The 24,932-nt window shown below is 53.6% G+C and overlaps 2 protein-coding genes across 8 annotated transcripts; both read right to left on the minus strand.

The window, feature by feature from the left end:
* Window positions 1-85: 85 nt before the first annotated feature.
* Window positions 86-3,575, minus strand: Trip6 (thyroid hormone receptor interactor 6). 2 transcript variants are annotated; one of them, XM_047534069.1, is made up of 9 exons: window positions 3,324-3,575; window positions 2,954-3,081; window positions 2,705-2,842; window positions 2,103-2,486; window positions 1,737-1,830; window positions 1,472-1,641; window positions 837-1,015; window positions 459-579; window positions 86-343 (listed from the first exon to the last, which is right to left on the minus strand). In XM_047534069.1, the coding sequence occupies exons 1-9, from the start codon at window positions 3,430-3,432 to the stop codon at window positions 212-214; spliced, it is 1,455 nt and encodes a 484-aa protein (XP_047390025.1). In that variant the 5' UTR covers window positions 3,433-3,575; the 3' UTR covers window positions 86-211. The 2 variants fall into 2 exon arrangements, with proteins under 2 accessions (XP_047390025.1, XP_047390026.1); XM_047534070.1 differs by lacking the exon at window positions 2,103-2,486 and having other exon boundaries at window positions 3,324-3,574.
* Window positions 3,576-3,907: 332 nt separating this feature from the next.
* On the minus strand, window positions 3,908-23,768 carry Slc12a9 (solute carrier family 12 member 9). Of its 6 annotated transcripts, none has more exons than XM_047534066.1 (14): window positions 23,721-23,768; window positions 12,304-12,526; window positions 11,971-12,105; window positions 11,469-11,600; window positions 10,759-11,067; window positions 10,062-10,169; window positions 9,844-9,955; window positions 9,154-9,311; window positions 8,964-9,046; window positions 8,616-8,740; window positions 8,275-8,467; window positions 7,958-8,132; window positions 7,328-7,474; window positions 3,908-5,205 (listed from the first exon to the last, which is right to left on the minus strand). In XM_047534066.1, exons 2-14 carry the CDS (start codon window positions 12,482-12,484, stop codon window positions 4,316-4,318), a joined length of 2,748 nt encoding a protein of 915 aa, XP_047390022.1. In that variant the 5' UTR covers window positions 12,485-12,526; window positions 23,721-23,768; the 3' UTR covers window positions 3,908-4,315. The 6 variants fall into 6 exon arrangements, with proteins under 6 accessions (XP_047390022.1, XP_047390021.1, XP_047390019.1 ...); XM_047534065.1 differs by lacking the exon at window positions 23,721-23,768 and adding an exon at window positions 16,704-16,725; XM_047534063.1 differs by lacking the exon at window positions 23,721-23,768 and adding an exon at window positions 13,328-13,480.
* Window positions 23,769-24,932: the final 1,164 nt, after the last annotated feature.

Consider the following 24,932-nt stretch of genomic DNA (forward strand, 5'->3'; position numbering starts at 1 on the left):
AAAGAACCATGCAATCTAGGATGTGGATCTTACTGGGTTGCTGAGACTCAGGTGAGATGTGGTTTTGAAAGTGTTTTGTAAACTCTTAAGGCATTATTATTTCATGATTGGATAAAGAAGAGACACAGCATTTGGTGACAGAGTTGTAAAGGTAGATGTCAGGGAGGCCAATGGATGGGGACTGAGTTCGTAGCAGGTGCTTCTAGAAGACTCAGCAGTCAGTGGTGACTGTGGCTGAGAGCTCCTGGATGCGCCAGGCACTGCAGGCCTTGCACAGGATGTGCCCGTCCAATGGGTAACAGCCCTGACATTCACCCTCAGAGGATAGCAGCAGCCCACACTCCTGTTGGAAGAAGAAACAGTTTTCATCAGCCCCAGACTCCCAGATCCCTTCATCCGAACCCTACTCAAGCCTGCTGACCTCTGAGAGCCCCCTGCTCTTATCCAGGCCCTCTCACCTCGCACTTGTAACAGCCAACGTGAAAACTGCGATCCAGAGCAACGATTCTCACCGTCTCCTCCTGACCTGGCTCAGGCATGATGGCCCCACCACACACCGAGCATCGTGGGGCAAACTTCCTGGGGTATAAGGGAACCAGAGAGGCTGTCAGACCTCAGGGTCGCAGGGATTTCACAGTGAGCCCAGAGAAGGTAGGATACAGCAGGAAACAGGAGGGGCCAGAGTCGCAGTCTTGGGTCTTGAAAAAAGTGATGTCAAAGAGAAGAGAGAGGTCCAGGAGTTGGAAATGGGAAGGGCCAGCCCTGGGACATGAAGCATAGGTAAGAGAGATGGAAAAGGTCAGACATCTCGAGGTTGGGCGGGGCCCAGGCCTGACCTGTGGAAGTCCTCAATGCAGTGGATCTGGCTGGTGGCATCCACTGTGAAAGGGATGCCATCCAGGCCACGGTGGCACACCACGCAGGTGAAGCAGCCAGGGTGATAGGCCTTCCCCATAGCCCGCAGGATCCGGTCCAGGATGGGCTGGGAGCATGTGGAACATTTCTCCAGAGTGGCCTGTTGGAAAAGAGATCAAAAGGAAAGAAGGAAGGCAGGCACCCTGTCAACCCACCCATCTGTGTGTGTAGCCCCTGCATGTGACTCAGTAAAAGGGAGACTTGAGCAGGTCTGAGTTCACATGCCAGCATTGCAGCTTCCTGGACAAGAACCTTAACCTCTCCGAGCTTCCACTTCCTATAGAACCAATCAATAGTAATCTCTGCCTCACAGGGTGTTGTGGGAATTTCACACAATCCCTTAACTCTAAAATGCCCCCCACGTGTAAGGGACCCTGGTCCCTCTCCCCTGACAGTCAGTATTTAGCTACTTCTTTCCTCCCTTCTTCTTGCACATCAGATAGGATCCCCCAGCGTCCAGCCCCATTTCTCCTTTGGGCTTGAGTATTTGGTTCCCCTCTGAATGGAGGCCCCCAGGTGCCAACTCTGGCACCGACCACCGGCCCCAACCACTCACCACATAGCAGCTCTCGCAGTATGCCCTCCTCTCCACGGCGTAGAAGTGCTGACCCCGGAGCTGGGCCCGGCACGTGGAACACACGAAGCAGCCAACATGGAAGACACGGTCAAGGGCCACAACCCCGGCCCCATCCCCAACCACATCTTCTCCACAGCCGCCACATCGACCTGAGGACAGGGAGGGATGGAGTCATTCTGCACAGACCCAGGATGTCAGAATCATGGTGTTTCACCTGTCCCATCCTACCCACGAGTCAGCTCACCAAAGTACTCCCCACTCGGGGGGTGGCTCATGTCGTGCACCATCTTCTTGGTCAGTCTCTCCAACTCCTCCTCTGGAGGCTGGCTCAGAGGGACCTGGAGGTGGGAATCAAAAGAACTGAGTGCCACCTCTAGCCCCTGATGCTGTAAAAATTACCAAGGTCGGCCAGGTAGTTCCACCCAGAGAGCTCATCTGAGAGCATCTCAGCCCAGGAGCCAGTGGGCAGCTCCCATCCCCTCTGGACATCCTGACCCTTAAGCTCTGATTCTACTCAAAACTCAAGACCTTCAACAGCACCCAGCCCCCACCCCCCAAATCAGCATCCAGTTGTCTATGAGGACCCCAAACCTCAGTGCCACCGGCTTACCTGGGGCCCACGCCCGCCTCCTCGTCCTCCTCCTGCAGAGCCAGAGACCCCAGCAGCCTCCTCCTTACCCCCTGGCCCTGGCTCGCGGTAGCTCCTATAGCCAGCCCCCCAGACTTCACCTCGGCCTGGGAGAGGAAAGTGGGGGCCTGGGAGGGGCCCAGAGGCCTGAGAGGCCCCCCGCCTGGGCGGGCCGCAGCCTCTCACAGGTTGTGCCACCTTCACTTGAACGGGGAAGGCAGGGCCGGCTGGGGTGCTGGCAGTAGCATAGGAGGCCGGAGTGGGGCCCCCATAGGGGGATGCTGGGAGAGGCAGGGGCGGCACACCCCCTCCATTGGGCTTCAGGGAGCCAGGGCGGTAGGCAGGGGGCTGAGAGGGCTCATAAGCCTGGGGAGAGAGGCAGAGCAGCAGCATAAGCAAGGCCATACCCTGGAAGGCCAGGCCACGTGCGGTCCCCAGGGAAGCCCTGGCTTTTGACAGGGTTCAAACCCTCCAAGGGCCCCTATTTCCTCCACAGGAAGGAAGGGAGAGGGAAGGTGAGGTGGAGGCAGACTGGGACTGAAAATGCAGGGAAGCGGGGGCAGGGACAGGAACAGGGGAGTCACCTGTCGGTCTGGTCGCCTTGGAGCATGGCCCCGACCCCCATCCAGCTCAGCCAGCATGCTGGTCAGCGAATCTATCTCAGCATCCAGACTTCCCGGGCGCAGGCCCCCCCTGTCTGGGGGGAGCCCCTGGGAATGGAGCTAAAGCAGGGAGTATGCAGGTCACAAGGTCCCCTCTCTAGCCCTAGGTCCTGCTGGACCTGAGCTCAGGGCAGGTCCCCCTGCACACCCCACCCCAAGCCCGGTTCTCACCTGGGAACGCTGAGGTGCTCCATGAGAACCCACCCAGGTCGGCCCCCGATCCTCTGGTCCCCCCGGGGGCTGGTAACACTGCTCAGATGGGAGGGAGCAAAAATTGACCCTGGGGTGAGGCTGGAGTGCTGGGGTTGGGGAAGAGAGACCAGAGGTGGGCATGGAGGAGAGGAAGGTGCACCCTCTTGGAGGCCACCCTCTCCACCTCTCTTCTTCCTCCCTGTGCACCTGGGAACCCAGGGAGGGCTCAGGCAGCTGGCCACAGCTGACCTGGGGAGGAACAGCAGGAAGCAGGCAGGGCAGTGGCAGGGGCTGGACGGCAGAAGTGTGTGTGCTCGGTGGCTCTCTGGCCTCTCCGGGGCTGCCTTACCTGTTCCTTGGGCTGGTGGAGGCCCGGGAGCGCCTCGGGAAAGCACTCTCCCCTGAGGCACTCTGGCGGGCTCCGGCTGCTTTGGGGGGAGCCAGGTGGGCCCCGACATGGCCTGGAACGGGGACTCCAGACAGCGATCAGGAACCCACAGAGCACTGGGACGGTGGCCCAGACCCCTCCTCTTCCGTCCCACACCTCGTTGGGACTCCAGGAAAGAAACTTTTTTCTGGCTTTTTTTTTTTCCCCTTCCTCCCCAATTTTGGGGACGGCCACGCCTCCAGTGACGTCACCACATTCCTGGGGGAGGGTCACGTGGCCCCCTAGGCCCTAATCTGCCGTCCCTCCCCGAGTCGGCCCCCTCCTGCCCAGAGGGGAGGGCTCTCCTCAGGAGCCAAGTCACGGGGGGCTGCAGGCAGCTTGGGGTGGGAAGCGCAGGCTCCGCCAGCCTCCAAGTCCGAGGATTCCCCCCAGGCCCGGGGCCCCAGCTCTGCACGTGGCAGCCTCCCTGTGGGTTGCTGGAGGCTTCTGGTCTCCACCCCCATCCAGACCTCTCCCTTCCCACCGCCTCCCTCTCACCTCCCCGCCAGCAGTGTTCAGCCAAACCTTAGTGTTTCGGTCTTTTATTCATGGTCAGCAGAGTTAGAAAAATAAAACAGAACTAGAGCATCACCACCCCAGGGGCCTGTGCGTCTGTCACGAGGATGGGGACACTGAGGTAGCCTAGAGTCGCAGAGGAGACCAGCCCCTCCCGTCAAGGCACCAGTGAAGGGAGAGGCCCAGCTGGGGAGAAGGGCTGCGAATGCCCTACAAGGTGGGGACAGCCGCCCAGCATTAGTGCACTAGGTCCCTCTCTCAAAGAAGACGGAGCGACGCCGGAGCCCGGGATCCCCTTAAAACATCCGCCAGGTTCTATGACCCAAGGTCCTGGCCAGTGGAAGGCAGATCGTCCGTTAATCAGGATGAGCATGGGCTCTCCCTAGCCACCCAGAGCCTCAGAGGTCAGTGCAAGTGACAGGGGTGACACCGTGAATGAGCAGAGTGGGGCCCAGGTCTCGACTCAGAGTCTCCAAAAGTGCCAGGTAGCGGGGGTAGCGGGCAGGATCAGCAGGCGGCCGAGGCAGGTACAGAAAGGTGAGGGCCGTGGCAGGACCCTCTCCTCCATCCCCACCCTCGGGCCCCCCAGGCCCCCCTCCAGAGCCTCGCCCCTGCTGGGCACGCACCAGGGCGTTGGCGCTGAGGGCCAGGGCCTCGGCCTCCGCGTCGCCCCGCCCACCGTTCACAAAGTCCCCTTCCTCCTCCTCCTCTGGCGACCCAGCCCCAGCACCCTCGCCCCACGCCACCTCCTGCACCTCAGCCCGGATCCTCAGTTGGCTCAGCAGTGCCCGGAGTCGCCCCTCGGCCGCCCCGGGGGCCTCCTGAGGCCCCAAGCACAAGAAGATCCGGAGCCGGGCACTGTGCCAGGCAGGCACCATTCCTAAGATGGTTGCCATCTGCAGCAGGAAGAGGCCACACACGTCCACGTAGCCAGGCCCACCCCGGGGCCGCAGCAGGTTGAGGGGCCACACGTCCACGTGATGAAGCTGAGCCGTGCTCCAGGAACCCCGGCTCAGCCGTTCTGGGGGCAAGGCCCCGCAGGCCCGCGCCAGAACCACGTTCTTGTTCATCTTGAGGGCGTCTGCCATGGTGGCCACATAGTCCTGGGGACTGAGAGCCCGGGGGCTCCCAGGAGCCCGGGGTGGGGGGAACAGGGTGCTCAGGGCTGGGGACCCACCCTCCCCGGTGCCATCCGCAGGCTCAGAGAATGCGGGGTCCATGAGGAAATGGTCCTGTGGCGGAGCATCATCGTAGAAACCTAGGACCAATGTGTTGGGCTTCATGCCGCCTGGGGGTAGAGGGGGAGGCAGAAAGGAACCAACAGGAATCAGGCAGAGGCTACAGCACGCTGATATGCACCCACTCACAACGCGGTCATCGACGTGTGTCAGCCATAAAGTATTAGGTCCCCGCTGTGCCAGGGCTCTTACGGCAACATCTCACATGCTTGCAGGATGACTTAGTTTTCCTAAACACTTTCACATGCATCTATCTGATTATCTGCATGGCTAATCTTCTCTACTTAAATAGACAAAGTTCCCCCTCGGATTCTTTCAAGGCAGGAGTGCTGGTGATGCTGGAGCCCAGGCTGTTACCTGTTGCAAGCTGTGAGCAGCACACCTTTCTCCAGATGGGAGATGCGAGTTGAACTCCACCCGGCAAACCAAACACCCCTGTCATTCAAGCTCATGGCCTCAACCCCAGAGAAACAGCACCCCAGGCCCCGCAGAGGGAGGATCAGAAAAAGTGCTGGCTTTGCAGTCTGCTTCTATTAGTGCAAAGCCCTGAGAATGGTGGTCCATAGCCTAGTCCTGAGAGGACAGAGCCAACATCTGCGTGAAAGCTCTTTGTATTTTGTTCCTTTGAACCTTGAAGTAACGCTGTGAGATAAGTACTGTTTATGTCCCCCTTGTGCAGATAAGGAACCTGAGGCACCACAGGTGAAGTCACTGGCCCAAAGCCTCACACTGGTGAGTCCCAGGGCAGGCAGATGAACACAGCCTGCCCACACCAGAGGTCATTCTCTGGGCCACCAAGCTGGGTGTGGATTGACCTCAACATCCCAAGTCTCTGTCCACAAGTTCTGTTTTTTTTAATTTTGGAACAACCAGTGTGAAATTGGGTTATTCCCCTCTTCAACAGGGCTGAGTGTACAATGAGACTCAAGAGACCTCTTCTGCCAGGTGTGGTGGCCACACCTGTAATCCCAGCAACTTGGGTGGCTGAAGCGAGAGGATCACAAGTGCAAAGCCAGCCTCAGCAATTTAGTGAGCCCCTCAACAACTTAGGGAGACCCTGTCTCTAAATAAAATATTAAAAAGGGCTGGGTCTGGGCTCAGTGGTTAAGTACCCCTGGGTTCAATCCCTGTACCAAAAGAGAGAGCACTTCTAAAACCCCTTTCTCATGAAACAATAGCTCAAAATCTATGAAGAGATCAAATCCTACATGCTCAGAAAGTTTACTATACAAAGGAAGTCCCTTCCCTCTTGTGGGAATCATCTTCCACAGAAGTTTCATGAATACAGTGGTGTCTTTGAACAACAGGAGGGGCTGAGGAAAGATCAGGCCCTCAGATGCTAGGGTGGGGGGGGCTCAACATACTTGGTACTGTTCCAAAACCTCTCAGCAAGCAGGAAGTGCAGCTGATCTTGCAAATTAAACTAGTCACAACCCCTCCTGAGCATTTTCCTGGGTTCTAATTCACACCAAGCAGGGCAATGTCCAATGCTGTTGAACTTTAGCCAGATTCTAAATGAAGGAGGAGGTGTGTACTCAGGTGACAGATGCCAGTCTTGGGATTAAGGGAGAAGGAAGAGACTGAGCATGGTACCTCAGAGGAACCTGAGCTACAAGGCTGGAGACCTCAGCACTAAGGATCACAAAGCTGGGACTGTTCTGCTCCATCTAGAAGGGTCAGCCCCACACACCCTCCAGCATTGTTTGTGGTGTCAGGGACCATGTTGTGCCCCTCCCCACCACTTAGGCCCTTTCAGGCCTGGCTTAGTTACCGTCTCTCCACAAAACCTTTGCTGGCCACATCAGTGCCTCGTGGTCATGCTTTTTCCGAACCCTGGTGGTTAGCAACCATCGCTTCACTGGAATAGTACAAGACTCAAATAATTCTCCCATTGTCCCAAAAAATACACTCGTCAGAGGCTCTCCTCCAATTTTTGGCTCAGAAAAAAAAAAGGCGGGGGGGACAAAATAGTATCACCCCATTATCTAGCCTCTTCTGTTAGACCCTATCGCACCCTGTCTGCGGCTGTTATCATCGAGCGCTGTCTTATCTGTACTATGCTGTGAGTTCTGTTTGCAGTGTTGCAATCTGTGGTTTAGCCTCTGTAGGAAGGGAGCTGAGATTCGGGGGGGCCATGAAGGGGGCCAAAGGGACTCAGAGAAGGGCACTCACCAAGGCCCGAGATTCGCAGCAAATGCTGAGCCCCCTGGCGCACAGAGGCTGCCAGAGTGAGGTCCACGAAGGCCTTCACTTGGGCCCGGTCCACCAGGCTCAGCCATGCCCCGTATTGCGGCTGCACTGGGTCCGATGGCAGGGAATCTGCAGAGAAAGTAAACAACACCGTGAGCCAAACTCACTGACTTTTATTTTAGAGTCCGAATCCCAAATGGGTGTGGGCAGGCCTGTGGGTGGTTGGAGGATAATTTAAGAAGCATGAGGGGCTGAGTTTGTAGCTCAGCGGTAGAACACCGGCCCAGCACATGTGAGGCAATGGATTCGATCCTCAGCACCTCATAAAAATAAATAAATAAAATAAAGGTATTATGTCCATCTGCATTTAAAAAAAAAAAAAAAAAGAAGTAGCAGTAGCATGAGCTGGGCACTGTGATACACACCTGTCATCCCAGTGACTCGGGAGGCTGAGGCAGGAGGATCGAGGCCAGCTTAGCAAGACCTTGTCTCAAAATAAAAAATAAAAAGTCCTGGGGATATACCCCAATACCAAAAAGAAAAAGAAAAAAATGAGGCATCTGAGGTGGAAGCAGGAGAGGAAGGGTGGGAACAGGTAGAAGGGCCACTCACCAAGGTCTCCCAGGATGACATGGCCCAGCACATAGAGCCCTCCCTTCTTGAGCTGGTTGGCCAACCGCAGCAGAGGAAGGGCACCCCGGGGGTTCCCCACCAGGAGCAGCAATTGGGGCCGCCAGAATTTCACATGCTCCTTCCGGACGTCCAGGCGGAGCAGGTACTTCCGCACCTGGGAACAGAGGTGAGGCGATACAGAGGAAGGGCTTGAATGGGCAGCCCCCTTTCAGCCCCTCCTGGACAGGGACACCAATTCTTGGGCAGGGGGCTTTCACAGACTGCCTCCCCAACCCCTTCCCGCAAGCACCCCCAACCTGGTGGAAAAGCAAGGCCTGGCTGACATAGCCCCAGCTGCTGGGGCCTCCTCGTGCTGTGAGCAGGGCAGAAAGCAGGCCCATGAGAAGCAGGGAACCGCCGGCGGCCCCAGGGCTGATGAGGAACATCATGAGCAGGCAGGAGGCCACCCCCAGCAGGCAGGTGTGCCAGGAGAAAAGGCTGAAGGTGGGGCTGGGGTGGGCAGAGAAAGAAGGGAGAGGACTCAGGGCTGGTGTTGATCAAACGGTATGTGCTCCAGGTGCCAGCCCACCCCCCGGGGTTCAGTTGGTCCAATTCCTCCCTCCTTTTCTCTAGGGACACAGGCATCTTAGCTTCTCACCGGAAGTTAGGGGCAGAGGCCCACTCCAGGCTCAGGCAGGACAGGTCCACCGCAGCATAGGCTACCAAGTAGAAGACAGTCACCACAGCAGCCAATGTGTTCAGCTTCCCTACCAGAAGCACCAGCTGGGCAGGGACCAAGAGGTGGGGCATTGATCCAAAGTGCTGACACGCCCCCGCACCAAATGCCAAAGCTCCCCCAAGAAGTCCCAATGAACACTATGAAAAAAGTGTACCCCCACCAAATGCCACCGTGGCCACCATTTTATATGCGTCTCCCAGCCTACATGTAAGCCTGATTCTGATCCTCCCAGCTACAGGACGGGGCAACTCACAGAGGGAGGCTTACCTGTACTAGGCCCCAAGAATACAGGACCGCCCCCCAGGGGTTTCCCCCTCCGGATACAACCTTGGCTGGTGCCAAGATCACTCCTATAAAAACAGAATCATAGGAGATATATTAGCTTGGGCCAAGTGCGGACCGAGACAGACTCAAGAGTGCGTGCTCAGAGCTGGCACGAAGACAGAGGGGGACAAACCAAAGAGGTCATCCTGGGCCAGGGCATGCAGGATGCGGGAGGCACCGATGAGTGAGCTCATGGAGGCTGAGAGTGACGTGGCATAGATGCCAATCAACACCAGCGGGGGCCACAGGCTGATAGATCGAAAGAACCCATAGTCTTCCTGCAGTAGGATCCTGGGAGGGAGGATAGAGGAGAGGATAGGGATGATCAAGGAGCACCCATCAGAAGGTCCTTGGGAGAAAATTCCCCACAGCATTGTGTGGTTGAGCTTGGTCCTCTCAACTGACCTCAACCGTGATCTTAAGGATCACAGTGATACTGACTCTATCAACATGCCGAGGGGTACACTTGGCATTCAGTGGTCATCAGCAAACTGCCTTGGTCATTCCCAGTGGTACATGCATGAGAGGCAGAATATTTGTACAAAAGCAAAGTACTAGAAGACCATCCCCCCCATGTCCACCCCCAACTAAGTGCTCACAATTAAACCAGGCTCATGGCAGCTGCTGGCTACTGGTCAGCTACCACCATGTGGTAGCTCCGTCTCTCTCCCAGTGGGAAAAAGCATCCTCATGCCCCCACCCACCAATAACATGGGTACCTGCTCCCCAGGCTGTGCTTCTGGTGGTGATCCAGGGGCACCAACCTATGCCAACACCCACCCCACTCCCTCGAGGGCCTGGCTCGCCCCCATCCCCCAGGCACCTGTCACAGGTGAAGCTGGAGAGGAAGAAAAGCAGGATGTAGATAAAGAAGGTGTAGGCGACAGCGATGATTGTGCCCAGAGGGATTGCCCGGCTGGGGTCCTTTAGCTCCCCTGGAGGGAAGGGCGCAGAGGGAGAGAGGTCAGCCTTCTGCTGTCCCCCCATATCCTTCAGGGTGGCATTCCCACTCACCCAGGAAGCTGCAACAGAGACTCTCACCTGACATATTGGCACCAGCCATGATGCCCGTGCAGCCATTAAAGAGGACAGCAAAGACGCTCGCAAAGGTCATCATGGCCCCTGTGGTGTAGTCCTCCGCATAGCCAGCTGCAAGGGATTGTTCCCAGGGCAAAGAGGATATCAGTGTCCCTCTTGGGATCCAGGCATCAAGGTCCTTCGATTCCACAATACCCGTCTCCCCTCCACTGCCCTCATGGAGACCCCAGCCCCAACCCCTCTGCTGGCCCTGCATTGCCTGCTCCCCAATTCTCTGCTCCTTCCTACAGGCTCAAATCCACACTCTTTCAAAACCTGCTTCCCTTCCCTGCTCCCTGCTATCTGAATTCCCCTACCCAGCCCAGACCAGATATTCTGCCCCTGTCTTCAGCAGCCATGGGCTGGTCCCCTCCTCTGCTTGAATCCCTCTGGGTCTTACTGTGTTACTTGTTTCCTGAATGCACATCTTATTTCTCCAACCTGCACTCAAGTTCCTCCAAAGCAGAGCCTGCTTTGCACTCTCTCCACTAGGCCTAACTCAGCCAGGCACATTTGCAATCTGCCTGCCCTGTGGAGTCGAGACCACCTGCCCCTGGTTCTCTCTAACCCCTGGGAATCTCCTCCTGGGATTCTAAGCACCCAGACCCCACACCTGCCCACCTCTCACTCAAGGACCCTGGCACTGCAGTGCCCAGCTCACCACCCAAGTTGTCCTTCAAGGTGCTGCTATTGAAGCCGGTGAAGTGACCAAACCGGGGTGGCAGCGAGGAGCCATTGGTGCCAGGACGAGGAGTTAGGCGGATGTCCTTTGGGCCCACTGCCACAAAGCTGACCAGCACTGAGGCCAGAGAACCGGAAACTAGCAGAAATGTCAGGAAGGAGGCACGGGCATAGAGGCCAGCTCCCAAGGTGCACACGCCACCCACAAGGCCCAGCAGCAGGGAGCCATAGAGCAGGTTCCAGCCATAACCCTGCGGCAGGACCCGGATCCCACTAGGCCCTGTGGCATCTGGAAAGAGGAAGGGACAGAGTTAGAAGGCACAATTCCAGGGAGGGTCCCAACCCCAGCCATGACCCAAAACAGAACCAGACCCTCTGCCTAACTGCTGTCCAAGAGCCCATCTTCCCTACTTCCCCACTGAGATGCTTTACCCTAGCATCCTAGTTCTCCCTAGTGAATACCAATCTTGCTCTATCAATATGGGGATTACGGTAGTTTCCCTGAATAATTGTTCCTGTGGGCAAGAACAATCTCTGGGATGTCCACATTTCCTACAGGAGGCTGGCCACACAGGAGAAGAAAACCAGGTGAACTCTCCCTCCTGGAGAGGGCTCATACCCTCACGATCCCACAATCCCAGACCCTGAAAACCCACAAGGCTGCCCCCACCAGGTTGGGAGAACACAGACCAGCTCCAAAGACATCAAGCACAGCCTCCACCAGTCCCAGCAAGGAGACAGCACAGCCGCAGACATTGGCCAGGTAGAACATGAGGCCAATGCTGCCCCCGACCTCAGGCCCCAGAGTCCGGCTGATCATGACTAAAAGTAGAAGCGAGGGGGAGGGTTAAGGGAAAAGAAACTGAAAGGGAGCATGAGGAAGGGGCCATGACCTGAATCTCTCTGGAGCTAGCCTCCAGGTATTGTCTCCCTGCAAACTGCAGCTCGGTTCCCTGTGGTGATATACCCAGGTGAAGTCACCTCCCAGCCTTATATACGCTCTGAGCTCCAGTTTTCTCGTATGTAAAATGATTACTTTCTAATGGAGGAAATTGCTACATGGGGCCCTGTTGGTCTCCTTCATCCCAGCCTTCCTGCTGGCCCTCAGCAGATGGAGGATACGGGCCCCTTCCCCATCCACCCCTGGAAGACACAACTGCCCAGATCCCCGTCCATCCAGGTGGGAGGATACAGTAGGCTCCACCCCCTCGCACAGCTCCATTGGTAGCGATGGCACAGACAGAGAGGACCGTGAGGGCCAGGATGAAGTAGGCAACCAGGAGCATGGCCAAGGCTTGCAACAGCCCAGCGTGACCCACCACGAACCCTGGATGAGAAGGGCACACGGGTCACAGGGCCACCCCACCACCACCAACTGCCCGCTCCACTGGGCAGCAGAATTCCAGGGCAGAGCTGCACATAAGGCGACAGAGGGCCTCCTCCCCAAGTCTCCACCCTCTCCCCCAGCCTCATTCCAACCACCCTTACCCATGCCCCACCCCCACCATAAGTCCTCCCTACTCACCAATCCTCAGGAAGACAACTATACTGAACATGGACAGGACGGTGGGCACCACCACACCCAAGAAGGTGGAGAGCTTCCGAGGGGACGTCCCTCCAGGACCTCCAGCTCCAGAGGCAGGGAAGGCAGACCCCTCATCCCCCAGGAGTCTATAGGCCAGCAGAGGTGAGTTCTCGCTGGCCATGGCTGAGCCCAGGCAAAGGAAGCCACAAATGGGTTCAGTGGCCTGTAAAAAAGATTAAGCTGCATGGATAGTAGTTCCATCGAGCCCCCACCCACAAAAAAGGAGGGGGGCTGTAAGAAAACTTACATATTCACTGGCAGAAAACACACACACACACACACACACACACACACACACACTCAACTCAAAAGCGCCAGCAAGGTTGCAGATGGTCCCAAACACTGCCCCCAATCGTGAACCCCAATCCGCTCTGCATGGGTACCAGGACCCCTCCCAGCTCCTGGAGGCCACCCCTTCCCATATCCCTGAGACCAGGGATGGCAGCGGCTCTAGAAAGGGACATAGGTCCCCTGGCAGCCCAGACTTCTCCAGCCTATTCCCCCTTAACTAGCGGTACAAGAGGAAGCAAATACCCCAAAAGGGAAGTAAGTTACCAGCAAGCAGCACTCCTCACTCCCTCCGGCAGAGTCCTGAGCCACCCCTTTCAAGTCCCACATTACAATCACCTCACCCACCGGCAACAAGAAACTTCCAAATCTTGCAAAGCCCCGCCCTCCGTTATCCCCCTCCCTCAACCCATCTCAAGCCCCCTCCTCCCCAGAGCTTCACCGGATTACGCCCATCCACACAAGGAGCCCCCTCAACTCTACCAACCCGACCCCACTCCCTCGACCACCAAAACAGAAACCCAGGCCAGCTAGCAACGCACACACAAGGTCTGGGGGCCTCCCACCCCACCCACCCGCTCCTGCCCACTCGCTCCCGCAGCGGGGTGCAGGGGCCAAGCCCTCCTTCGCCGACCAGGCGCACCCCTCAGGTCGTCGCAGCAGGGCTCTCACTCACCACCCGCGGGATGCAGCCGCGCGGGGATGATCCCCGCACGCCGGTGGGGTCCGCTACGCGCGGCGGGGGCGCGGGGGCCGGAAAAGACAGCCGGCTACCGGGATGCCAGGCCCCGAGCCTGCCCCCCCAGCAAGGCGCCCCATTGGTCCCTGGCGCCGGCCCCGCCCCGTGGGCGTGTAGGGGGAAGCCCCGCCCCTGGCGCTCCCCGAGCCGGCGGGGTGGCTCCACGTGCGCCCCGAGGGGCTGGTGCCCCGCGATCCTGCAGACTTGTGGCTCGCGCGTGGCATGGGCCACGGTCCCTACAACCGCGTTACCCACATGCAAACAGGCACCCGCCGCGCGGTCCCGACCCCGCTCAGCTCCGAGGCGCTCCCAGGAGGACCCGCCCCCTAAAATGGGTGTGTGGTTAACCGCGGAAAACGGGTGCGGTGGGCGGGGCCGCGGCACCTGGCTCAGGTGCGTCGCCCGGTACTTCGGGCGACGTCAGTCGGCGCCTTCCGGAGTTCTCCAGCTTCACAGAGCCCTAGAACGTCCGTCCGGTCGTCGCCCGTCACCCCCAGCGAGGACCCTCCGCTCGGGCCTCGTCCAGCCCGCCACCTGCGGTCTTAGCTTTGGCCACGGGAGGGAGACATGGGCCGCCGGTCCGGGCCGGAGGCGCAGACCCTAATGATTCTGCCTGGACCGCTGTCCACTTTCGTGCCTCCAGGCTTGAAGTTCCTACCTCCAGCAGAGATCATGGAATTTGTGAACCCAACTGTCTAGTTGGAGCCCCCTTCTCGTTCTTTTCAGATCCCATCAACAGCAGCACCTCCAGATAGTGTTTCCTCATCTGTAAAATGAGGTTAAACTACAACCTCCCTCTAAAGGTTACCGTGAGAATTCAGGAGCTAAGAGACACTTCACAACAACGCCTGCATGTTCAGTAAATTATTCTTTGCATACAGTGCTGCATTAAATGTGTATAACCACTCTGTGAGATCGGCGCTGCTCTTTCAGCTTTGCAGATTAAGAAACTGAAACTCGCACAACTTTAGTAGTATATTCCTAACTTTTATACAGACCTTTATGGTCACACCTTCATATGAGCCTCAGGAAGTGAACAGGGCTTTTCCTGCCACCGGTCCTCGGTTATAGAGTATCTACAACACTCTCCTAGGACAGGAAGGAGTCCAGACCAACCCAAATGTGGCTCTGTCAGAAAGAGATCTCATGAGCAACTCAATTTGGGCACTTTTAGTGGTCATCTCAGCTGTCCACACGCCTATCACAATTTTTGGTGGGTTCCACATTGGTGAGACTTCCAACCCCCTGGCCTGTCAGTCACTCGACTGTGCTTCAGAGATTTTACCCTTCGCTAGGGTTCTCTGATTTTGCCCTGTACCTTGTCTTTACCAATTCTGCAAACCCTCTTCTTTCACTAGCTCTTTTAGTACATATGTCAGAGAATTAATTTGACATCATTAAGGAAGACTTTATTCAGGACTACTGCAATTGTCTTCAAGATATTGCAACAGGCACTAAGCACAGTGGTGCAAGACTGTAATCTCAGCACTCTGGAGGCTGAGGCAGAAGGATTGCAAATTCAAGGCCAGCCTCAGCAACTTAGTGCCTCTCTCAAAATAAAAGATTAAATGTGCTGGGGATATAGCTCAGCTCTGAGTTCAATACATACTGACATCAGACTCTGTTCTGAAGGTTTGTAGCCAGTGAGCACAAAGTGAGGGTCAGCGTGTGGAAAACTACTAAAAGGAGACATCAGGTAAGGGGATTTTTGCTAAAACAAAGTAATAGGATTCTTGCTGAAGGCAGCCCAGAGTGATAAAATATGAAGGGTGAAGGGAATTTCTCTACACTGAACAAAACAAGCCGGACATATATGTGCACACCTGTAATCCCAGCTACTTGGGAGGCTGAAGCCAGCCTCAGAAACTTAGTGAGATCCTGTCTCAAAATAAAATTTTAAAAGGGGCCGTGCACAGTGGCACATATCTGTAATCCCAGCAACTTGGGAAGCTGAGGCAGGAGGATCCCATGTTCAAACAAAAGTGAGGTGCTAAGTGACTCAGTGAGACCCTGTCTCTAAATAAAATACAAAATAGGGCTGGGGATGTGGCTCAGTGGTCCAGTGCCCCTGAGTTCAATCCTTAGTACCAAAAAAAAATTTTTTTTTAAATTTTTTAAAGGGCTGGGTGGGGATGTAGCTCAATGGTAAAGCACTTGCCTAGTTTGCACAAGCCCCTGGTTCAATCCCCAGCACCATAAACAAACAAACTGAGTTAGACAGGCCTGGTGATGATGGGGGACGGTGGGTAGGCAACATGGAGGCTAGGCAACTGGTCTCAGAGGAGACTGGCTAAAGTTTGGCCAAGGAGAAAGTTTTGTCATGCATGACAGCAACAATCCTGCACCTCACCAGACAACCCCCCAGCCTCTTTCCATCGTTCCTCTTCCTCTTTCCCTCTCATCCTCACTTCCCTTCTTACCTAACTCCAAGTCAAGGTCAATTACAAGCACTCCCTTGCATATACCCTTGCCCCTCTTTCTCTTTATTACACCTGTCTGGCAAAACCACAGCTCATCTGGCCTGTCCCAAGCAGCTGGATGTGACTGGAGAAAACACCCAACCATAGCAACCCGTCTCATTCAAACTCATGACCCTTAACCTCAAGTGGGTCCTTAAAGCTCCCAGCACCCTGAAAACATTTCTCTAGTCCTTTCACTCTCCCACAGCCATTGACTGAAATTCTCACCCCCTTTTCAATCCTCCAGTGCTTCCTCCACCCGTAAGCCTTTGGCTCACTGACTTGCTTCCCACGGCATGGAGAAAACAGAAGCCATCAGAAGAGACTCTAAAAGCTCCTCTCCACCCACCATCTGCCTCCCTGCATGAGTGCCCTTTGCCCACCCTCCTCCTGACATTATGAACAAACTGAGCATGCTTCCAGCCCTGGTTAACATGCTACTTGTGCTCCCAACTCATTGCCTTTTCTCTCCACTGGGTCATTCCCAGCCGTATACATATGTGCTTTCTCTCTCCTGTCTTATAAAGAAAAGAAATAGATTTTCTTGGTTCCACTTGCCACCTGTACCCCCACCCTCCCCCCACCCTCCCCCCACCACACACACATCCCTCCATTTCTCTGTTCCCCTTATAACCAGATGCCTTAAAAGTTTAGGTCTATACTAGCTATTTCTAATTCCCCACCCCCACCCCCTTTACTTTTAAAACTTTCATTGGTACTAGGGACTGAACCCAGGGCCTTATACATGCTGGGCAAGCATCCTACCCCTGAGCTGCATTCCTAACCCTCCCTCATTTTTTCTTAATACCATTACACTTAGATTTTTGCCCCTCAGCAAAAGGGAAAGTGCTCACCAAGTCGCCAATGACTTCCACTTGGTCAGGGCGATGGCCTCTGTTCCTGCATTGTTACACTAAACCACCTGCATCATCTGACATGCCTTCCTCTCTTACACCATACTCAGCATTTCCTCCCACTTGGTCTCCTCTGTTGGTTCTTCCTCTTCTCTCATCTCAACTTTGGAGCACCCTTAGGTGTCATCACATCCTCTTGGTGAGGAACAGCCAAGAGGCCATTGTGAAATAGAAGCTCCACTTGAGGGCCAGTAGTTCTGTCTTCACCACTTACATCCATTGGATGAGACTGTGGACCTCGTCCAAGCTCATAGCTTTAAATACCATTTATATAACAGTGCCGTCAAGAGTGTATTTCCAGTTTGTACCTCTATTCTGAACTTCAGATTGTATGTCCAACAATACAGGGGCTCAAGGCAAAACCTTTGCAGTTACACTTGAATACTCTCTCATATCCCACATTGACATCCCATATCCCACAATGTTTTTGCCTCCACTTTGAAGACACAACCAGTATCCAACCACATCTAATCATCCTAGTCCAAGCCACCAGCAATGCATCCCGCAATTATTGCAATAACCCCCTCACTGGCTTTCCTGCTTCTGCCCTTGACCCTACGATCTCTCCTCAAAAGAGCAGCTAAGAGTGGTGCTGTCAAAGCAAATATCAGCTCATGCTGCTTCTCTCCAACTCTCCATTGGCTTCCCATGTTCTTCAAAATAAACGCAGAATAACCTATCAGTAGGGTGACCTGATTTATCAACTACAGGTCTGATTTATGCCTGTTGCCTTGACCTAAATATTAATAACGTTTCATTTTGCTCCAAAGTGTCTCAAAATGATCTAGATATTATGTGAACATCCTACCCCATCTGCACCTGATCCCCAATCTCTCATCTCCTGTGCATGCATTCCCCCCACAATGGACTCTGGGCTGTACTTCAAACAATCCAAAAATGCTCTGTAGCTCAAAGAAAATGATGAGTTTCCTTTAGGTCTTCGGGACTTTGATATTATCTTTTTAGTGAAATACTCCCCGCCAATTCCTTTTTCTAAAATTGAATCACACCCTCCTCCCCATCGAATCTATATTTTTTTTTCCTCCGTAGCACTTAACATCATCTAATATGCATTGTTTCCTTATTTTCTTGTTCACTGCCTACTCCAAAAAGAAAGTTCCACAAAACAGGAGTTCTTATTTTCTCTGCTGCCGTAGCTTTGGCGCCTCGAACAATCCCCAGTTCTAAGAACTATTCATTTGGACTGTAGCGGTAGGAACCCTCCCGGATCCGCCCACCAGCGAGCAGTCGCGAGCCTAGGGCTTGCTGATCACGTGACGGCATCGACTCCGCCCCGCCTCCTGGGAAGGGAAGATGGCGGAGCCCTGGGTGGCTTCAGAGAGAGGGCAACCAACGAGAGGACGCTGGCTCGCCAGAGCGCCCACCCCGCCGCCTTTTCTGCGGTTACGTCCTGGGAAGGCGCGAATTCTGGGACTACGTGCTGCTCCTCCTCCCCACCATTTTTAACAGGGGCCGCGGGGGCGTGGGTACTAAGCTTCAGAGAGTGAGCTGCCTGCAACCTCTCTACCTCTTGGGATCCCCAGAGTCAGAGGCGTGTTGGAAGAAATTGAGATTCAGGGTTTTTCTCTCCTGGTAGCAATCCCTTGTCAACCTATAAGTGACTTCAGGGTGTCCGCCCACCCTCCAATTCTAGGGATCCCCAAACATAATCGGGCCGCCCCTGGGACGACCTGGACTTCTTGTAGGCCTGGGGGCTCCGAGTTAGGCCTCGAATAACAATTTCCTGGTGATTCCCATCCCCGACTCCCGCCGCGAGCTCCCCAGGATTAAGTCTGGTGAATCTGGCCCCCCTCCTCCCCCAGGTCCCTGGGGCAGATGAGCCCTTGGCCACCGCCCCTACAATTTCCTGCAGACCCAGCAAACAAAAGGCTCAGGCTCGGGAAGAGAGGCGAGGCTATGCAGGGCGCCCTTCCTGCAGGAACAGCTGATGGAGCAAAACGTCGCAGGAGGGAGCAGAGGGGAGGGATGAAATTCCAGGGATCCTGGAGGACACTGGGATGACACAGTCCTGAATCCTAGAGAGGGAGAGCATCCAGAGAACTGGATGTGGAGGGCCCAGGCCGGACACCTGGGTTTGATGGGCTCTCACCAGAACCCTGCTGCCCTGGTGGGGTGATGTCAAGCTTAGGGAATGGAGGGGGTGCGGGGCACAGGGATTCAGGTGAGCTCTCAGGCCCCCAGGCGGGAATAGTAGGGGCTGGGAGACGCCTGAAACCCTGCGTCATCTCCTATGGGGCCCAGCCTACCTCCCCTTCGGGAGACCTGCTACCCTCTGTGCTGGCCCCACCCAGGCCAGGCTTCCTGCTCCTCCCCAAGCACAGATCTCTCCCTGCCAAGCTCCGCTAACCAGCCCAGGGCTCTTGTCCCTTCAGTACCCTGGTAGTCTAGCCCCCAGTCACAAATACTCCTTCTTATAGTCCCTCTTAGAACCAACCTCCTGCCTGCTCCCGCCCCCATCTAGGACACAATGGTAAGGGAAAGGCCATGTCCAGTGGGTGGGGGGATGCTGGCATGGAGATGGGGGCTTGGCCTCATATCCTGTCAGCCTGCCAGGGGAAGAGAGGAAACAAAAGACTTCCCCCTGCTGGGACAATGAGCCTCCCACTACCTCTCCCCCACCCTCCCACTCCCCCTCCACCACCTTTCCACTCCCTGCCCCCCCTCACCTTAGCTCTGGCCGCCCAGCCCCTTAGCCTCCCTCCTGTCCTCCATGCCCTCTGGTATCCCTGGCCTGAGCAGCGAGATCTGCCCTTCCCCTTTCCTATTCCCATCAGCTCCACTGATGCTCACTCCCATTTCTGGCGGCTACTCTCAGGCCCTGCTAGTCCAACAGCAATCAGGGTCCCTTCCTCTATCCTCAGCCCCAAGGTTGGGGGCAGGGTGGGAACGTCTCCAAGGAAGGTTAGGGGGCTAAATCACACCCTTTTAATGGCCAGTGGAAAGTATTGGCTCAGCAGGAGAATAGCTCCACAGCAGAGGTAGGGACATGCCCCCTGCCTGCCTTGGGTCCTTGAGTGGGAGTCAGGAGGAGGAGCCAGGGGCCTCACAGGTTCCTGGAGGTGGGGCTGGGAGTCCCTTCTCTAGCTGAGTGCCCTGAAAGTTCACAACACTGGGTCAGGTGGCCTGAGTGCCTTTGACAGGTCGCTAAACCTTCTGAACCTGCCCCCTTGTCTTTCTGTTTTGTAAATGGGTGCCCTATTAATACCTGCCCTACCTGTAACAAGGTTCTTTATGATAATTTCAATGTTTCGTACTGGGGATTGAACCCAGGGGTGCTTGACCACTGAGCCACATCCCCAGTCCTTTGAGACAGTTTCACTAAATTGCTTAGGTTCTCACCAAGTTGTAGAGGCTCCCAGTAATTACAACTTGGGAGGCTGAAGCAGGAGGATCACAAGTTCAAGGCTAGCTTCAGCAACTTAGCAAGCTCCTCAGTAACTTAGTGAAACCCTTTAAAAAAAGAAAACAACAACCTACTTATAAAAAATAAAAGAGACTGGAAGCTGGGCTTGGTGGTGCACACCTGTAATCCCAGCAGCTCAGGAGGCTGAGGCAGGAGGATGGCAAATTCAAAGCCAGCCTCAGCAATTTAGCAAGGCCCTAAGCAACTCAGTGAGACCCTATCTCTAGATAAAATATAAAAAAGGGCTGGGGATGTGGTTCAGTGGTTGAACACCCCTGGGTTCAATCCCCAGTACCAAAACACACACACACACACCAGAGAAAATGTAAAGTTATGAAGTTTTCCCCAGTGGCCCCAATCTGTGTACCTCCCCCAATCCCATGCCCCATAGCTTTCTTTACCAACATATGCCTATCCCTCCCAAATCTGGGTCTCCAGCCAAAGAACTGTCCTTGAGCTCCAGACCCTTGGAGTTTGGATCCAGCAGGCTTCTGGACCTGCTGGTACACAGTGATCTAAACTCCACATGTCCATGATAGTCACTGTGTCCCCAAGCCTGAACTTGAGACATCTTGATTTCAGTTTCCTCTGCTCGCATAGCCAAGCTCCCAACTCTGCCTACTTGAGCTCTTTAGTGACTCTTCAGTTGTCCCCCAGCCAAACCCACGCATATAACACACTCGTACACAGCCATGCACACCTATTTTGCAGGTACTGGGCCCTGAACCCAGGGGTTCTTTACCACTGAGCTATATCCCCAGTCCTTTTACTTTTGGGACTGGTCTCACTAAGTTGCCCAGGCTGGCCTCACACTTAAACAATCCTCCTGCCTCAGCCTCCAGAGTCCCTGGGACTGCAGGCATGCTCCCTGTCCCCACACCCCAAGCCTGGCTACATGTACCCACATGGCTCTTTGGATACTACACTGATTTTTCTGCTCTCAGTCTTCAATCCATTTTCCAAAGTTGTGCAAGTGGGACCTCTCTATACACCTCCAACCATGTCGCTTCCTGGCCTAAAACCCCTTAGTGGGTGGCTCCCAGGTGTTCGGTCCTCTTCTCCTCTTCCGGCTCATTCACTGTCTCTGTCCTTGGATTCTGCCCTGGCATCATCCCCCTATCTGGCAGCTGTCTGAATGGGAGGATGTCACCATTTCTTTTTTTTTTTTTTTTTTTTTTTGGGTGCTGGGGATCGAACCCAGAGCCTTGTGCTTGCAAGGCAAGCACTCTACCGACTGAGCTATCTCCCCAGCCCCAAGGATGTCACCATTTCTGTGCCCTCTATTTACTGTCCCTTCCAGTTTTTTTGCAGGGGCTATACTGGGGATTGAACCTAGGGGCACTCTGCCACTGAGCTGCATCCTTGGCCTTTTTTATTTTTTTAATTTTGAGACAGGATCTCAAGGTCCCCTGGCTGACCTGAAACTTGTGATCCTGCTGCCTCTCCTTCCCAAGCTGCTGGGATTGCAGGCATGCACCACCATGGCAGGCTGGTCTCTGTGCCTGCCTCCTTATGCTTAGCTCTTAACCGCCTGGGTCCTGTTGAGGTCTCCTAGCTGTTTCTACCTATGGGCTATCTGGTCCTAGAAAGCAAAGGATGGCTTATGTTTTCAGTCCTGGCCCATAGTTAAGTGTTCATTAAATAACTAATGAATTGCTAGGCGCAGTGGCACACACCTGTAATCCCAGGTGTGTGGGCATGGTGGTGCCCTCCCATAATCCCAGTGGCTAGGGAGGCTGAGGCATGAGAATGGCCAAGTTCAAAGCCAGCCTCAGCAGTTTAGGGAGGCCCTAAACAATTTAGCAAGACACTGTCTCAAAATAAAGTATAAAAAGGGCTGGGGAACAATAAGGTGGCAGGGAGGGAATAATAAGAAGTACTTTGGAAGGAATAATAGAAGTACTTTGGATTAGACAAAAGGGAATGACGGAAAGGGATGGGGAATGGGAATAGGAAAGACAGTAGAATGAATCGGACCTCACTTTCCTATGTTCATACATGAATATGCGACCAGTGTAACTCCACATCACATACAACCACAAAAATGGGAAGTTATACCCTATGTATGTATGACATGTCAAAATACATTCTACTGTCATGGATAATCAAAAAGAACAAATACAATTTTTAAGAAATAAAAATATAGGGTTAATTTTTTTAAAAAAGGTACAGGGATTGAATCCAGGGCTCTTAACCACCAAGCCACATCCCAACCCTTTTTATTTTGAAAGAGGATCTTACTAAATTGCTTAGTGCCTCAATAAATTACCAAGGCTGGCTTTGAACTTTGGATTCTCCTGTCTTGCCTCCTGAGTCACTGGATTACAGGCATGTACCACAGTGTCTGTTTTTCCTTATGGTGCTGGGGATTAAACCCTGGACCTCATGCCTGCTAGCAAAGTGCTCTACCACCGAGCATGCCCCCAGTCAAACTCTGTAATGCTTTTTTTTTTCTTTCTTTCTATACAGGGAATGGAACCCAGGGGCACTTATCACTGAGCCACATCCCCAGCCCCCTTTTTTTGGGGGGTGGGGCGTTGCTGGGGATCGAACCCCGGGCCTTGTGCTTACAAGGCAAGCACTTTACCGACTGAGCTATCTCCCCAGCCCCTCCAGCCCTGTTTTGTATATTATTTCAAGACAGCATCTGGCTGGGTTGTTTAGGGCCTCCTTAAGTTGCTGAGGCCGGCTTTGAACTTGCGATTCTCCTGCCTCAGCCTCCCAAAACCGATGGGATTACACGTGTGCACCGACACCCGGGACTGTAATGCTTTTTATTTTCTACTTTTATCTTTGATCACTTCTTCATATGATAATGATTTTGTAATCTTTTATTTTATTTTGATTTTGGGGATTGAACCCAAGGGCACTTTACCACAGAGTTACATCATTTTCTGCTTTTTCTGAAAGCAGAAAAATCAGTGCAGTATCCCAGTGATTATAGGTTGATTATATATATCCAAATTAGTTTTTTAGTTATTATTAGATAAGTAAATGCCAACTTTATTTATTTATTTATTTTTGCAGTGCTGGGAATTGAACCCAAGGTCTCATAAGAGTTGGGTAAATACTCGACCACTGAACCACATCCCCAATCCTTTTTATTTTTCAGACAGGTCTTGCTAAATTGCTGAGGCTGGTCTCGAATTTGTGATCCTCCTGCCGCAGTCTCCCATTAGCTGGGATTACAGGCATGCTGCACTATACCTGGCTACAACTTGCTTTTTTTTTTTTGGTACTGGGGATTGAACCCAGGGATGCTTAATCACTGAGCCACATTCCCAACACATTTTATGTTTTAAAATTTCGAGACAGGGTCTCACTCAATTGCCTAGGACCTCCCTAAATTGCTGAGGCTGGCTTTGAACATGCAATTCTCCTGCCTCAGCCTCCCTAGCCACTAGGATTTCAGGCAGGTGCCACCCCACCTGGCTACAACTTACTTTTGATAATGTTAGTACCCTTATCAAATTTCTTTTGTATAAGAGCTGTAAGATTTCAAGTCATTTCAAGTGTTCTGTGCTATGGCTTACCTTAAGAACTGTTTAAATTGATGGCACTCATTAACCAGGGCCATGGAAAGAGTCAGGCAGGTAAGGCATGAAGTTGAAACTTCCAGAGCTTTGAGGTAGTAAACTTGAACTTTGGACCTGACAGGATTAGGTAGACCAGGAGAGGGGAGGTTGAAATATGAGAAGTAAAGTGATAATTTCAACAATTTATGGTGCAAAGGGATGATTAGGTTTTTTTTTTTAATTATATATCGGAAAAGCCACAACTCCAAGACTGTGAAAAACAATTAACATAAGGTGCAGCAAAAAAGAACCCTGCCTCTCTCTCTCTCTCTCTCTCTCTCTCTCTCTCTCTCTCTCTCTCTCTCTCTTGTACTGGGAATGGAATCCAGGGGCACTTAAAACTGAGCCACATCCCCAGCCTTTTTTTCATATTTTATTTAGAGACAGGGTCTCGCTAAGTTGCTTAGGGCCTCACCAAGTTACTGAGGCTGGCTTTGAACTTGTGATGGGATTACAGGCATGGGCCGGCACCCAGGGTTGTAATGATTCAGGTAGTGCCATGAATGCCAGTCTGTGTTGAACAATTCCATGGATACTTAACTTGCCTGGAAAGAGATTCTGGTGGTTTGAGGGTGGAAGAAATGATCTCACACCCATAGGATAGACCCAGGGTGGCTCCAGAGCATTACAGTGAAAATCTCAGGCGTCATCTCTGTGGAAAGGGGAAATCATGGGATTGTCATTAGCTAATAACTGACTGGATCATATATATTAAATCATTAATTCCCATCAGGCTTTTTAAATTTCTTTTTTTGAGGCTAGGAGCCATGTTTTACAAATCTTGTAAACTAACAGTGATCATTTGGCACGCAGTAGTTATTCAATAAAGACTTCATTTATTCATTCTTTAATTGCTATACACTAGATACTAGGAATTGGATTACAGGCTGGGGGTGGGAGCTGAAGACCTGATAAGGAATAGGTTGTGTTTTCTTTTCTCTTCTTCTCTTTCAGTACTGGAGATTGCTAGGCAGGCGCTGTACCACCGAGCTGCACCCCAGCCCTGCTGTTTTCTAACTGGGGCGTTGTCTTCCCTCTAGATGAGGAACACTGATCCCAGGGGGGAAAAACATAGCGTCCTGGTCCGACCAGAGCTGTTTCACCTCTTCATCCCTCAGTATCACCAGCCCCTCACTCCACCCGGCCTCATTTCCCTGTCTCCTCGCCACT

This window comes from Sciurus carolinensis, chromosome 18, assembly GCF_902686445.1.
Source record: "Sciurus carolinensis chromosome 18, mSciCar1.2, whole genome shotgun sequence".
Lineage (NCBI taxonomy): Eukaryota > Metazoa > Chordata > Mammalia > Rodentia > Sciuridae > Sciurus > Sciurus carolinensis.

Coding starts and splice junctions, on each gene's coding strand:
- Trip6 (XM_047534069.1), bottom strand. CDS start 3,432: ATGTCGGGGCCCACCTGGCTCCCCCCAAAGCAGCCGGAGCCCGCCAGA. Junction 1,016..1,471: donor ACTGCGAGAGCTGCTATGTG/GTGAGTGGTTGG, acceptor CTTTTCCAACAG/GCCACTCTGGAGAAATGTTC. Junction 580..836: donor TGCATTGAGGACTTCCACAG/GTCAGGCCTGGG, acceptor CTTATACCCCAG/GAAGTTTGCCCCACGATGCT.
- Slc12a9 (XM_047534066.1), bottom strand. CDS start 12,484: ATGGCCAGCGAGAACTCACCTCTGCTGGCCTATAGACTCCTGGGGGAT. Junction 9,312..9,843: donor TCCAGCTTCACCTGTGACAG/GTGCCTGGGGGA, acceptor CCTCCCTCCCAG/GATCCTACTGCAGGAAGACT. Junction 8,468..8,615: donor GCCTCTGCCCCTAACTTCCG/GTGAGAAGCTAA, acceptor TGCCCACCCCAG/CCCCACCTTCAGCCTTTTCT.